General features: G+C 39.8%; 7 protein-coding genes across 7 annotated transcripts; 2 read left to right on the top strand and 5 right to left on the bottom strand.

The window, feature by feature from the left end:
* Nucleotides 1–384: 384 nt before the first annotated feature.
* Nucleotides 385–3,396, bottom strand: FAHD1_2 (Acylpyruvase fahd1, mitochondrial; the record flags this gene model as incomplete). The annotated part of the gene is made up of 8 exons (XM_064820495.1): nucleotides 385–523; nucleotides 615–1,963; nucleotides 2,027–2,538; nucleotides 2,602–2,662; nucleotides 2,727–2,815; nucleotides 2,873–2,974; nucleotides 3,036–3,298; nucleotides 3,377–3,396. 8 exons carry the CDS (start codon nucleotides 3,394–3,396, stop codon nucleotides 385–387), a joined length of 2,535 nt encoding a protein of 844 aa, XP_064684415.1.
* A 503-nt stretch (nucleotides 3,397–3,899) lies between these two features.
* On the bottom strand, nucleotides 3,900–5,394 carry FAHD1_1 (Acylpyruvase fahd1, mitochondrial; the record flags this gene model as incomplete). Its single annotated transcript, XM_064820494.1, has 6 exons — nucleotides 3,900–3,990; nucleotides 4,048–4,086; nucleotides 4,142–4,485; nucleotides 4,558–4,792; nucleotides 4,849–4,856; nucleotides 4,906–5,394. The coding sequence occupies 6 exons, from the start codon at nucleotides 5,392–5,394 to the stop codon at nucleotides 3,900–3,902; spliced, it is 1,206 nt and encodes a 401-aa protein (XP_064684414.1).
* A 175-nt stretch (nucleotides 5,395–5,569) lies between these two features.
* ATC70_001089 (uncharacterized protein) lies at nucleotides 5,570–6,420 on the bottom strand (the record flags this gene model as incomplete). Its single annotated transcript, XM_064820493.1, has 3 exons — nucleotides 5,570–5,725; nucleotides 5,794–5,868; nucleotides 5,947–6,420. 3 exons carry the CDS (start codon nucleotides 6,418–6,420, stop codon nucleotides 5,570–5,572), a joined length of 705 nt encoding a protein of 234 aa, XP_064684413.1.
* A 900-nt stretch (nucleotides 6,421–7,320) lies between these two features.
* On the bottom strand, nucleotides 7,321–7,533 carry PTC2_1 (Protein phosphatase 2C 2; the record flags this gene model as incomplete). The annotated part of the gene is made up of 1 exon (XM_064820492.1): nucleotides 7,321–7,533. One exon carries the CDS (start codon nucleotides 7,531–7,533, stop codon nucleotides 7,321–7,323), a length of 213 nt encoding a protein of 70 aa, XP_064684412.1.
* A 2,062-nt stretch (nucleotides 7,534–9,595) lies between these two features.
* TAD2 (tRNA(adenine34) deaminase) lies at nucleotides 9,596–10,305 on the top strand (the record flags this gene model as incomplete). Its single annotated transcript, XM_064820491.1, has 5 exons — nucleotides 9,596–9,768; nucleotides 9,841–9,851; nucleotides 9,907–10,031; nucleotides 10,091–10,155; nucleotides 10,215–10,305. The coding sequence occupies 5 exons, from the start codon at nucleotides 9,596–9,598 to the stop codon at nucleotides 10,303–10,305; spliced, it is 465 nt and encodes a 154-aa protein (XP_064684411.1).
* Nucleotides 10,306–10,563: 258 nt separating this feature from the next.
* RNR1_1 (ribonucleotide-diphosphate reductase subunit rnr1) lies at nucleotides 10,564–10,944 on the bottom strand (the record flags this gene model as incomplete). Its single annotated transcript, XM_064820490.1, has 1 exon — nucleotides 10,564–10,944. One exon carries the CDS (start codon nucleotides 10,942–10,944, stop codon nucleotides 10,564–10,566), a length of 381 nt encoding a protein of 126 aa, XP_064684410.1.
* Nucleotides 10,945–13,864: 2,920 nt separating this feature from the next.
* Nucleotides 13,865–14,574, top strand: ATC70_001085 (uncharacterized protein; the record flags this gene model as incomplete). The annotated part of the gene is made up of 5 exons (XM_064820489.1): nucleotides 13,865–14,037; nucleotides 14,110–14,120; nucleotides 14,176–14,300; nucleotides 14,360–14,424; nucleotides 14,484–14,574. The coding sequence occupies 5 exons, from the start codon at nucleotides 13,865–13,867 to the stop codon at nucleotides 14,572–14,574; spliced, it is 465 nt and encodes a 154-aa protein (XP_064684409.1).
* Nucleotides 14,575–14,739: the final 165 nt, after the last annotated feature.

Here is a 14,739-nt window from a genome sequence, read left to right as displayed (position 1 = left end):
CATTTTAATGAACCTTTCTTGGATTGTTGGTTCATGCGGAACATTGATTTTCGACTTTATTGTAAGTATTTAAGGTTTAGCAGACATTTCGATGGAATCCAATTAACAGCCCTGGCAGATTTTCATTCAGTTCTTTGTCTATAGCAAAGAGAAAAAGAACACCTTGATTGGAAAACCGACTGTCTAGACAAGATTTTATGTGTAAAGCTTGTGAATACCCTTATTTCTTTTTTGATAATGATTAGACAAGGTTGTGTATTATTATGATAAATTTTTTATATAATTTTTTTTTATGATATTTGTCGATTGATGGAGTGTTGTGTATGTAAAATGGGTGTAAGAAAAAAAAAAGAGTATACAAACAGAGCGAGGGAGAGAGAAAGATTACAGAGGAACAGACACTTGGGATGCATCGAGACCTAAAGCATGCAAAAACAAGTTGACATTGGAAATACGATGGCTGGCTTGATCAAGAGGAAGTCTATTTCTCTTTGCGAGTACAATATTGTCCATGACACGGTCCCTAATAGAATACAATTAAGTGAGTATATACAATAATGTGATGAAGCATTTCGAGACAAAAAAAAAAAAAAAAAAAAAAAAAAAAAAAGTACCTGACTTCAGTGACCAAAATGTGTTGTTGATCCATGGATGCGCCTACAGCCATAGCAGCCAAAAACTGCCATACGTACATGTCATCCACGGCAAGTGATAATTGCATCATGGGTGTATTGGGGTTGTGAGGGACCAAATAGTACAAAGATGGGAATATAGTGAGGTAACGACCCTTGAGTGTATTAAAGAGGTTACCATAGAGTTCTTGCCAGCGATTCATTTCTTCAGGAGTAGGAGGAGCTAATCCTTGTAAGGATCCACCACCTTGCTTCAAGATTTCTGCACGAGACAAGAGCATGGTCAAGAAAGCTAATCCAGGCTTTGTTTGAGCAACGGCCAAAATGTCATTCTTGTCCAACAACAAGTGAAGTAAGCCATCAACAATGCGCAAAGGTGCCTCAGCAATAAAGGCCAAAAGAGGAGGCGCAGTCGCGTTCATAAAGAGCTCCACATCTTCAAAATTGACAAATTGCTGTTTCTTGGCTTCATCCACATTCGCAACAGCTGTACCAGGATAGATGACATGGCGACATACTTGAAGACGAGAGAAGTTACCAATAAAGACGGTCAACAAGGTCAGGTTTTGATCATGGTTCAATTGACGTACGATGCGAGGTATAAGCTTCTTGCCCTTGGCAATAGAGAGCAGAGACACCAAGAAGGGTGTTTCAGAAGTCTCTGTGAGACGCAACGTCTTCCAAAGCTTCTCTACCTTGGCTGCATACTTTTCATTGAAAGCTTCAATACGATCCTTCTCATCCTGTTCATCTTCATGACGAGCTTGAGGTGGCCCTTGACGACGCATTTGCTCCAATTCCAAAACAATTGTGTACATGTCTTCTGTGATCTTGAGCACATGACGCTTGTCGACGGCAGCAGATGGTTTGACAGAGACAGGCTTGCTAGCAGTTTCAGGAGATCCAGCAGTAGCAGTTGAAGAAGTAGCAGCAGCAGCAGTGGATTCCGAATTGTTGCTGCTAGGCACTTGCAAAACTTGACGAGGATTGCGAACAGTCAAAGAAGTAATCTTACCCAATGCACCTTCCAACGAAACTTGGGTCTGCTTGGGACGACGCTTGGCATCATTGACGATACGTTGCAATTGCTGGTGCATACGCTGCATGGTATTCTCTTCACGACGACGACCACTGCGGCCACTTTCAGTAGTGTTGTTGGCAGCATTTTGAGGGAGAGATGACTGCAAAGGCAGACCAGCACGTTGACGGAGAGACGAGTAGACTTGATAGTAGAAATCATCCGCATAAGGATCTCCAGAGGCCAATTGAGACAGTTGAATACGATTAACATACATCTTGTCTTGATCAGTCATAAGACCATCGTATTGAGACTAGTACGGTACACTTGGATTAGCTGTACGAATACACACACTGACACCCTATTTTTCACTCACCTTGCGATGATGCTCTCTACGCTTCATTTCTCGGGCCATGGACAATTGCTGCTCCTTCAATTCTTGTTGTTGTTTCAATGCCAAGATTTGCATAGGGTCAGATGGAGCAAATCCAAAGGGAGGAATACCGTGCTCTCCTTGAGGTTGTCCCTGAGGTTGCACCTGATGTTGTTGCTGTTGCTGGTGCTGATGCTGTTGTTGTTGCAAAGTAGCTTCCAGTTCTGCCAAATTCAGTCCCTTTCCATTGTTCATGGGAGATTCGTTGCGGTAGCGATTAGCAGCTTGTTGACGCATATCAGCCTCAATGTCTTCCAAAGTAACAGGGCGACGTTGCTGTTGTTGCTGCTGATGATGATGAAGCTGTTGTTGCCGGAATCCAGCCGAGGTCGTGGGAGACATGCCACCAACAAATTGAGGCTGCTGCTGCTGCTGTTGAGGACGTCTGCTAGCGTTGGCAAAAGGAGACAAGCCATTTTGACTACCTGTCAAGGATGAAAAACCCGCATTGTCGGCTAAAATGCATGTTAGTGTTCGCACTGTCCATCTCCTCATTGAAATTCTGATAAATTACATACCTGGAGATAGGCCGCTGCTAAAGTTGCCCCAAATGCTCTTTGAGGGAGCCATAGGTGAAGCCTATATTTCCATAACCATGTCAGAAACTGACACTCCATGTCCTCTCACATCTCCAATGCTTTACCTCCCCAAAATTTCTGCCAATACCAGAAGATGAAACAGGTTGACGACTTGGGGTAGCAGCCCAAGGGTTACGGAATCCACCTTGATTAGCTATATGTTTGCTTTAGGTTAGTCCTGTGTAAAACACCCGTATTGCTTCATTTCTACCTTGTTGATCCTCGTAAGCCTTACGCTTAGCATAGAAAGCTTCCTCCTCTGAAATACCATTGGAAAAACGCTGTGTGTTTCCAGAGAAATCGAAATCCTTGCCTATGAGGTATAAACCGCGTATTTAGACAAACCACTATAAAATACTCCTATACTCACTTACCAACAGGAGCATCTCCAAAAGTCAAATCATTCACATCGTCGCCTTCTTCGATAAGCTGATCACCCAAACCATCCTCCTCTTCGTCTTGAAAGTCGTCATGTTCATTTACACCGAGTTCTTGACGCAAAGTTGCGAAATCGTACACGTCAGCATCGATGTGATCATAGTTTTGGCTCTGATCGTTTCTGTTGTTGCTATTCTTGCCTTGTTTCTTTAGAGCAAGGAATTCGTCCTCACTCAAAGGCGGTAAATTGGTATTAAAACTATGTTACAATGGTTAGTGTGCTAATTCCAATGTTTATCCATGTCGTTTTTTTTTTTTTTTTTTTTTTTTTTTTTACCCAAAAAATGAATCGCCCATGGAATGCTTGTTTAGTTTCTCACTATATTAGCTTTTCTTTCTTTGGAAAGATGGTTCAAAGAGAGAGAGGGATAAAGATATTCTTCTATCGAGATATAGGTTGAGTATATACGAGTAAAAGAATGAAAGAGTGAAAAGAGAGAGAGGAAAAAAAAAATATTTTTTATGGGTAGTGTGTGTGTGCACTGTTCTCCCCCCATCTCCTCTCTGTTTGTGATTCTCCATCAGAAGAGAACCAAGCCGGACGCGAAAGGATTGTGTTTGAAATTGGTTGATTCACAGGCGCTATGAAATACTGAGATGTGATGCTCGAAATGCATTTTAAACTAGCAAGTCAACATTTCTAGTCAGTTCATGGATACTAAATATGTTTCCTAACAGATTCCTCACATGCCTTGGAAATTTCAACCCTGTTGAATGCACTCACACCTCAAAGAATGAACCCACTGATTTCAGTGCTGATTTTTCATGAGAAAACTACTGGTTTATTACTAACATTGTAATCAGTTATATCGCTGTAAATGTCTTTTGATATCCTGGGACAAAAGATCATGCACATGAAATGTCGGATGAAGGTCATTCAACCAGAAATATCTACAAGCCAAGGATTAGAATAACGATGACCATACAGCAGAGTTGTGATAAACTTACTCCCCAATGGGCTTACAATGGTTTTCCACAGGATGAGACCTATTATTGGCATCAAGGTTAATAGAGCACAAGGAAGCGTCAGGTTGATATTTACCAGTCAGGGCAGAAGGTGAGCACATCTTTTATACCGTGTTCCTTTGGATCATCTAACAAACTGTCGAAATACTGCCATGCATCGTACTCTATAAATGTAATAGCAGATGCATGTGCACGCTTGAGATGCTTCACCATCGTTTTCAGCTTTTTGTTGTATTCTGCATAAATGAAATCGTCAGCACGCATGTACGATGTGACATTAGCTACATCATCCGTAGACTGACCTATGACACGGGTTTCGATCAATTTCTCATTCTCTGTATTATGCCATATAGGGGCTCTGTGGATGGGTGGCACATTGATCAGCATAAAATTCCGTTCTCCTTTTTCAATCAGTTCGTTCTGGATGATGTGCGTTATGCTTGTACAATTAACACATTTTTCATTCATTGTTTGGCTTTGCAACCAACTTACGATGAGGACTTGGTATCGATGCATAATGAGTAAGTCGAGTTCATCTGTTGAATTCCAGTTGTACGTTAGATCAATGTCGTTTATTCCGACCCAAATTGTAACCAATGTCGATTCATGCGTGTGCTGGATGCCTCTCTTATTGTAAACAGAATCCACAATACCAGAGATTTTCTTGGTAGGTGATACAAAGATTTGTTGATACAGATTGCGCACTTGTGTGCTCACATCGACGACTCTATAACAATGAATGAGTGGACGTCTTCAAAGCGAGGTGTTATCCATCATCCTTACGTGGGCACCTGTGAAATAAATTAGCAAATCATAGTATACACGTGCAAAACCTCTTACTTGGTTGACGATACTGTTGTTCACTGGTGCAGAATTATACGCAAAATCCCAACTAATCCATTGTGTAGAATCTGTAAGATAAATCACCCAATTCGGACCACCTGCTGAAGTGCAATTGCGGCACGCATAAGTCAGAGAATCCATATCCAAGTACCTGGTGGTATACGAATCACCAAATGAAATTATCGTATTGATGTCCTTGTACAGAAATGATGGCGATAAATGAGCAATTGGTTGAGTTAATACACATGCGATGTATATTACTGAGAATGCCAGCAAAGTGAGAAAAAGGTACATTTTATTGTATTTCGTACATTGATCTCCTGTTGTCCCTTTTATTGCTCTCCCCTGCTGCTCCTCTCGGCGTTGACTTGGTTGCTGCAGGTCTTCATCATGCCTAAGGTGACTATAGTTAGCGATCAAGTGGTTGTCATGGTTACGAGGCAGCACTGATTTATGCTCTTTGCCCTTCTTGAATGACCAAATCATATTTGTTTGTACAAAAAAAAAAAGAATCGAAAAGTTTTTTCTTGTTGCTATGATCAACAAAGTAATTTAACGACATCACAAGGTCAACCGACATTTGTAATAAAAAATAGTTCATTTATTTTAAATCAAGAAACTTATTCCCAATGTTTAATGTTTTTCGTTTTTAATAAATCATTTAAAACTTCATGTTGTGAGGGAATTGACCTTTGTTCAAACCGAAAGAAGAGGCCAAGTATTGACGGAGGAAAGGAGTCTTGGCAACAACTTCGAGAAGAGCCTTGTCAACAGCCTTTTGGTCAGCAGCCTTGGACTCAGGGAAAGCAGCCTTCTTCTATAAGCATTGCAGCGCATGTTAAGTTATATATTCCCATTTCTGCATTCACATTAACATAAACTTACCTCTTCACCTTGAAGGAAAGCCTTATCAGCCTTAGCGGCCTTCTTGAAGTAAGCATCGTTGATCTTCTCATCAACCTAAACAAACCACACAAGATCAATACACTGCCATGATCAGCCTATATAGCTCTCTCTCTCCCCCTTTCAACTACATACCTTGACACCAGAGATATCAACCTTGGTGGAGGTGGCAATAACGTAGGCTTGGTTGACACGTCTCAAAGGGACACCGTTGATCTTGAAGGGACCAGTGACGAGGAGGAGACCGGAGTCGAGTTGCTTCAAGACGACGACACGCTTACCACTGTGACGACCGGCCAAGAGGATGGCAACGGTACCGGGAGTGATGGTGGAACGGAGAGAGGTCTTGGGAGCAGCCTTGCGACCAGCCTTGGGTTGAGGAACATCCTCAGCAGGGTAGAAGCGAGAAGCCTTTTGAGCAGGGACGGTACGGTTGTTACCGTTCTTACCACCTTTAACCTCGACAGTCTTGTCAGTAGCAGCAGCCTTGGCAGGAGCAGCAACAGCGGTTTGCTTACGCTTGTATTGAGCCTTCTTGGAGTAGGCAGCGGAACGAGAGTAGCGAGATACGCCGGGAGCAATGAAGCTATTTCTAGGTGCGTGCGACATTTGTAGCTAATGGAATAACGAAACCATTAGTCCACTTCGTTCAATCCTCATCACTCAGATCTCCTTTTCACTGTCCACAACGGAAATGTCTCATAGAATATGTTTAAATGTAGTAGAAGTGGATCCCATGTATGTATGAAATACACAGTTTAATTGGTGTTTGCCGAGTTCAATTGTATAAGAGTAGTGCGTGAGTGTTCCTTCAAAATGTCCACAATGCTTGATGATTCCAAGGTGAAGGTATGAATTTGTAGATGTGGCTCTCAAAACCTTACAAGATCAGATATACACACATATGGGCATCCATCCATTCGAAATGGATGTGTATCCATCTATCATTTAAACATATTCTACGATTCTGTATCCGTATGTCAGTCTTTTCATCAATGTTTTACCTTTGGCTATAACGAAAAAGAGGGTGTTCTATCAATTATTCGCCTTTGACCTATATTCCCTTTTTTTTTTTTGCTTTGGCCCGGGCAGACAGACAATGTCCTCTGGGTTTTGAAGTTTAATGGATGTCCACGCTTTTGGCGCACGTGATGTACCGGACAACATGGCGTCTACTGTGTTGAAAATACGATGTTAAATTTTGAGATTACATGTTATTGAACATTCTCAATGCATAGATTCCACTGTTGAAGTATCTCTTTATTACAAAATCCAAGTTCTGCTCTAACAAACAGGCTCAGTGTATATCAGAAAGCCAAGGATTTGAGCACAAAATAAATGAGAGCTATCTATTCAATGTTCGAGTCAATGCGAGGAATGAAATACCAGTGCTCAATCTGGTTGATGATAATATAAAAGAATGCTAAATCTTTATTTAGATATGATGGATCTTCACAATTCTAGTGATGAATATAATAAAAAACGAATAAGCGTGGTATAAGTTATGGTTCAGACTTCCATTGGATTGGGCTTCCATTCTGTCTTTTGGCGTTTCTTGTTTTCCTTTTGATTGAGCTGTATTTCTAGATTCACATCGAAATTGAATTCTTCTGCTTCAGGAATTGCAATGAATTCTTGTGGTGTTGGATCTCCAATCCATTCGTCTGCAAACACAGCTAATGATGATTTTGTCCAATGTACATGATCAATGACACTATCCATTTGGTATAAAGAGTAGAATAAAGGTGTAATCGAAAGACAGTCAAAAGAGGAGCCTTTCAAAGGAGAGTCAAACCATGATTCAGGCAAGTGTGATATATCGGGTAAATTAATACACAATACCTTGTGTGGAAGTTAACAAGAGCAACCCCTACGAGCATGTCAGTGGGAAAGATAAAGCCTTGCAACAGTGTCGAGCATTAATGGCATTGACCAAATTATCCATCAATGTGATGCCAAACCGCTTTCATTTTGAAAACGAATGTGTTTATGCTTCGGATGGCTCTCTACCTTCGCGTCGCTTTGGTGAGAAACAATCTGCGCAGCGGCAACTCGTGCTGCCGATTGCCCTTGCGTATCTTATCAAAATACTGCTACTTTCATTTTGTCCCTCCACTTACACATGAAAATCCTTCATATTATCTGTGGATCTGACTCTTATCTGATGCTCTACATCCATATACACGTAGCTACTTCATATACGGGCAAGTAGCATACTGGTATTTCCACTTTTTAGTCCTTAGTGTCCATACTACAGCAAAATTTGAATGCATTTGAGCTGCGTTTTCTCGCGTCCAAGGCCGTTTTAGATTGTCATAATAGGACAGAACACTTGCTCTCATCTGGCAGTTACTTTCTGACACCTTTGCTCAACTTTTTGGGGATCAAAAAAACATGAACAAAATTCGACCAAAAAGCATGAGGTACCCCTCATGGTTTTCACTGAAAATCAAACGATTGCATTTTTCATCTTGATAACGAAGACTTTTACTATGGTATACCTTGAATCAAAATGTTTCTCTCGATCCAAAGCAACCTCTGAAATCATCTTTGTGGGACTTTGATATGTAAAATTTCGACATTTTGGCCAGAAACCTCTTTTCATATTTTCATAAATCATTTGATAAGTTTATTCAAATCATCTATTTTACTTAGTACCATTGGATGCGCCTTGAAAAGTACTTCAGGAAAGCTTAAGGAAGCATTTTTTTTTTGTAGGGGAGTCGAGCTCCAGGTTTTATTTAAAGTCCTTTAAATGTCATACTGAGGGATAGAAAAGACTGTTGGTGGACCCAATGTCTGCAATGAAGGGGAATAAGATATTTTTGAACTAAGTTGGGAAAGAAATCTACTACTAATAAGGTGCGACTCCTAGAGCCAGTACAGTCTTGCGGAAATCGTCAAAATATAGATCATGGATAAGAGTACAAAACACCATACGAGGACATCAGTAATACGTCAAAAAAATCAAACAACTTGCGTTCACCAGGATTTGAACCGGGATCCTCCCGTTGGCATACGGGAAGCTTAAGGAAGCATGGGGTGATCATCATACTTCACTTAGTCGAATCTGCAAAAATAATTTGATGAGTCCAGAATCATCAAAATTTGGCCAATCTAAAACAGACAATGATTCTGGGGTTGAATTAGTTTTGGCTTGTGGGGCTAGCTGGAAAACTCAATGCCCTTTTCATAAGGCAATCCAGTAGTAAATACCCTTGAAGCGTATGGAAAGTAGGTGGCGAATCATAGCACTATCATTAACCGTGCTATTCTCCTTGCATTCTATATTTAATAATGTCAGTCTATCAAAATACTTATTAGATCAACTTCTTTCCTTTTTGAGGCTCTGAAAGTGTCTAGGGACCATAAATTCATTATGTTATAATGATATGAGCCATGCGTGGCAAATGCCTGGCAACTCAGTTTTCATGTCAGGGTTGTAAAAGTGCTTAGGGGCTATAAATTTATTATGTTATGATGATGATGATGGTTATTGAAACCATTCATACACTGCGGCTCATACAACAGTAATAACTGCCCGATAAGAATGTAATTATGATGGAGTACATAGCGTATATGTAGCAAATGGTTCTGCTATAGATAGACCGTCAAATCAAGAACCAAGTATAGGCAGAAGTGATCACATTTACCACCAAGCCAAGAACTTATAGCGACATTAACCAATCATGAAACTTTCTTTGATAGAAGTGTCAATATAAAACCTCTTAAACCTGAGCATTTGTTCCATCTTTTTTTATCTATTTCTTATTCCTCTTTCATAATGAAGTTCCTAGGTTCCATCTTGGCTGCTACTTTTGTTGCTGTGTCTACAGCATTTCCTGCTTCTGTGCATAACTCTTTAAACACTATCCATGGCAACAATGGCGATGCCTCAACTACACCTTTCTATGTCACTGCACCTCTTGAAAACACTACCTATACAGCGCCATCGATGTAGGATTTCTATGTGTTTATTTGCCGTTTATTTACTAATTAATTATCTTTCCTAATGCTGAATACATGTAGTGTCACCACAAGTAAGTTGCATTAATCAGTTTCTATTCTGCCTGCCTCAACTGGCATTTATTGTAGCTTGGCTCAATGGCATTGATGAGCAATTTACCATCGCTGTTCTGGAAGGCAAAGATCCTGCGTCAATGAAACCTATTGGCCTTAATTTAACAGCTAACGGCAAGACTGGAACCTACGTATGGACTGTAAGTTTGTTGATCATTGGTAATGGTTTTCTTACGATAGCTAATTATGTTTCGACTAGGTTCCTAAAGAGCTTGTTGGTGGTACTTACGCATTCCAATATATCTTTGATCTTTATGGTATCACGTAAGTAGCACATGTGTTTTCGGTCTATAAAAGCACGCTTGCTCATTTTCTCGACATAGCTCTGCTACCTATTCTAATCAATTCAAGGTCATTGGTAATGGCTCTGCCAATACCAGTGCCACTACTGTTGCCCCAGCGTCAATTATTTAATGCTGTGCAACGTACGCTTTAATACATAGTTATGGAATATATTTCTATAAATCCCTCAGCAATTGTAACGTCATGCTTGAAACTACATACATCTTTTGCCGCAAACACATGGTCCTGAAACATTTTGACATTTCAGTAACGGGAAAAAGGGAAGGGACCGTGCGTGGGACACTGATTGAAGGCCAGAAATAAGATGGATCATTAAAATTTTTATTTCTAAAGTGTATGATAGTATGGTAAAATGTACAAATGCAAGATTTAAGCTTGATTTTCATCATGACATTCTTGGGCAAGAATCTCGAAGTTTTCAGTATAAGACCACAAAGAGGCATTGTTAGTCTCACCAATGCGAACTGTGAATACTTGGTGGTCAAAAGATGGGAGGATAGGGGTAGTGTAATTGTCGAGAGAACAAGGAATAGAAGTGTTGGTCAAGTTGAAGACAACTTCGGTCGTCTCAACATCAATCAATTGAATGTTACATAAGAGACCAAATTCAGATGCTGAACTGTTCCATTGAACCAAACCAGTATATCCAGTGTACCATTCGGTATATGAGTCAGGAATGGTAATCTCCAAAGCAGCAAAAGCAGAAGCAACCAAAGCACAAATACCTGTAAAGAGAGTAGCAGCCTTCATTTTTTTTTCAACGTTGTTGTCAGAGAAAAAGAGAAATACGAAAAGATCTATTTTGATCAAATGCGATTTATATACTATTCTGATTTCTGTTTAACCCAAAAAAACTAAGTGTCTATCATGGCTACCAAACAACAACTACCGAGTTTCAAATGCTTTGTAGACAGATGGACCTTTTACTCTTACTTGCTCAGTGTGTGGAAATGCCGTTATGGTCCAAATGCTTTCTCAATAAGAACGTAAAACATTATACATCTGTACTGGTTTGAGGCATTTTCAATTGCTTTGGAAGTCTATTCTGCTATTATGACAAATCTGTTGACGGCACCCATTGTAAGAGCCCTGCAGCGGATCTAACTGCTTCTAAATACTAAAATAAATATACAAATCAGCACATGGTTTGGCATCGTGATAAATTCTTCATTTGATTACATATTGAGCAGTTTTGTTTACTATTGAGTCAACGTAGCACTTTTCATGCTCTCTCCACTATGCTACCAAGTTGGTTTGGCATGCTTTTGAATCATGATTCTTCCCTATTTTGTACCATTATAGATTTTGCAACAAGCAATACCAACATCAACCTCATTAGGAAATGTCATGATGATTGCACAATGTTTTAGATTGAAATGGAGATTGCACAGATTGGTTGCTTGCAAAAGTTAATCCGTAGCATGTTATTTTGGTGCCTGTATTTCATCATTGCACCAAATATTCATGAGGCAACAACAAAGTTGTTTCACATGAGCCGTTTTAGACCGCCAGAATAGCACTATATAATTGCTCTCATCTAGCACTTACTTCCTGATATGTTTGCTCAACTTTTTGGGACCAAAAAAACATGGCCAAAATCCTTCAAAAACTATGAGAGGTACCTCATGGTTTTCGTTGAAAATCAAACGATCGCGTTTTTCGCCTTGAAAATGAAGACGTTTACAATGGTATACGAGCCTTTCAACACTTCGGGTGGTTTCCTGACCTACGCTTCGCTTCGGTGGAAACCAACCTACGCTCAAACGACTCGCGCTGTCGCGGGCCTTTGGCTAATATCGCAAAATTAATACAGCTAAAATATTAGAAGAACCTTGATTGCTGATTGATATATAATCACTAATCATATGAGTGTTTACACTTCAGATGATTCTCTACCTTCGCGTCGCTTTGGTGAGAAACAATCTGCGCAGCGGCAACTCGTGCTGCCGATTGCCCTTGCGTATCTTATCAAAATACTGCTACTTTCATTTTGTCCCTCCACTTACACATGAAAATCCTTCATATTATCTGTGGATCTGACTCTTATCTGATGCTCTACATCCATATACATGTATCTACTTCATATACGGGCAAGTAGCATACTGGTATTTCCACTTTTTAGTCCTTAGTGTCCATACTACAGCAAAATTTGAATGCATTTGAGCTGCGTTTTCTCGCGTCCAAGGCCGTTTTAGATTGTCATAATAGGACAGAACACTTGCTCTCATCTGGCAGTTACTTTCTGACACCTTTGCTCAACTTTTTGGGGATCAAAAAAACATGAACAAAATTCGACCAAAAAGCATGAGGTACCCCTCATGGTTTTCACTGAAAATCAAACGATTGCATTTTTCATCTTGATAACGAAGACTTTTACTATGGTATACCTTGAATCAAAATGTTTCTCTCGATCCAAAGCAACCTCTGAAATCATCTTTGTGGGACTTTGATATGTAAAATTTCGACATTTTGGCCAGAAACCTCTTTTCATATTTTCATAAATCATTTGATAAGTTTATTCAAATCATCTATTTTACTTAGTACCATTGGATGCGCCTTGAAAAGTACTTCAGGAAAGCTTAAGGAAGCATTTTTTTTTTGTAGGGGAGTCGAGCTCCAGGTTTTATTTAAAGTCCTTTAAATGTCATACTGAGGGATAGAAAAGACTGTTGGTGGACCCAATGTCTGCAATGAAGGGGAATAAGATATTTTTGAACTAAGTTGGGAAAGAAATCTACTACTAATAAGGTGCGACTCCTAGAGCCAGTACAGTCTTGCGGAAATCGTCAAAATATAGATCATGGATAAGAGTACAAAACACCATACGAGGACATCAGTAATACGTCAAAAAAATCAAACAACTTGCGTTCACCAGGATTTGAACCGGGATCCTCCCGTTGGCATACGGGAAGCTTAAGGAAGCATGGGGTGATCATCATACTTCACTTAGTCGAATCTGCAAAAATAATTTGATGAGTCCAGAATCATCAAAATTTGGCCAATCTAAAACAGACAATGATTCTGGGGTTGAATTAGTTTTGGCTTGTGGGGCTAGCTGGAAAACTCAATGCCCTTTTCATAAGGCAATCCAGTAGTAAATACCCTTGAAGCGTATGGAAAGTAGGTGGCGAATCATAGCACTATCATTAACCGTGCTATTCTCCTTGCATTCTATATTTAATAATGTCAGTCTATCAAAATACTTATTAGATCAACTTCTTTCCTTTTTGAGGCTCTGAAAGTGTCTAGGGACCATAAATTCATTATGTTATAATGATATGAGCCATGCGTGGCAAATGCCTGGCAACTCAGTTTTCATGTCAGGGTTGTAAAAGTGCTTAGGGGCTATAAATTTATTATGTTATGATGATGATGATGGTTATTGAAACCATTCATACACTGCGGCTCATACAACAGTAATAACTGCCCGATAAGAATGTAATTATGATGGAGTACATAGCGTATATGTAGCAAATGGTTCTGCTATAGATAGACCGTCAAATCAAGAACCAAGTATAGGCAGAAGTGATCACATTTACCACCAAGCCAAGAACTTATAGCGACATTAACCAATCATGAAACTTTCTTTGATAGAAGTGTCAATATAAAACCTCTTAAACCTGAGCATTTGTTCCATCTTTTTTTATCTATTTCTTATTCCTCTTTCATAATGAAGTTCCTAGGTTCCATCTTGGCTGCTACTTTTGTTGCTGTGTCTACAGCATTTCCTGCTTCTGTGCATAACTCTTTAAACACTATCCATGGCAACAATGGCGATGCCTCAACTACACCTTTCTATGTCACTGCACCTCTTGAAAACACTACCTATACAGCGCCATCGATGTAGGATTTCTATGTGTTTATTTGCCGTTTATTTACTAATTAATTATCTTTCCTAATGCTGAATACATGTAGTGTCACCACAAGTAAGTTGCATTAATCAGTTTCTATTCTGCCTGCCTCAACTGGCATTTATTGTAGCTTGGCTCAATGGCATTGATGAGCAATTTACCATCGCTGTTCTGGAAGGCAAAGATCCTGCGTCAATGAAACCTATTGGCCTTAATTTAACAGCTAACGGCAAGACTGGAACCTACGTATGGACTGTAAGTTTGTTGATCATTGGTAATGGTTTTCTTACGATAGCTAATTATGTTTCGACTAGGTTCCTAAAGAGCTTGTTGGTGGTACTTACGCATTCCAATATATCTTTGATCTTTATGGTATCACGTAAGTAGCACATGTGTTTTCGGTCTATAAAAGCACGCTTGCTCATTTTCTCGACATAGCTCTGCTACCTATTCTAATCAATTCAAGGTCATTGGTAATGGCTCTGCCAATACCAGTGCCACTACTGTTGCCCCAGCGTCAATTATTTAATGCTGTGCAACGTACGCTTTAATACATAGTTATGGAATATATTTCTATAAATCCCTCAGCAATTGTAACGTCATGCTTGAAACTACATACATCTTTTGCCGCAAACACATGGTCCTGAAACATTTTGACATTTCAGTAACGGGAAAAAGGGAAGGGACCGTGCGT

The sequence above is a fragment of the Mucor velutinosus genome, assembly GCF_035048745.1.
Source record: "Mucor velutinosus strain NIH1002 chromosome Unknown tig00000041, whole genome shotgun sequence".
Lineage (NCBI taxonomy): Eukaryota > Fungi > Mucoromycota > Mucoromycetes > Mucorales > Mucoraceae > Mucor > Mucor velutinosus.
This window is presented reverse-complemented; position numbering and strand designations above follow the sequence as displayed.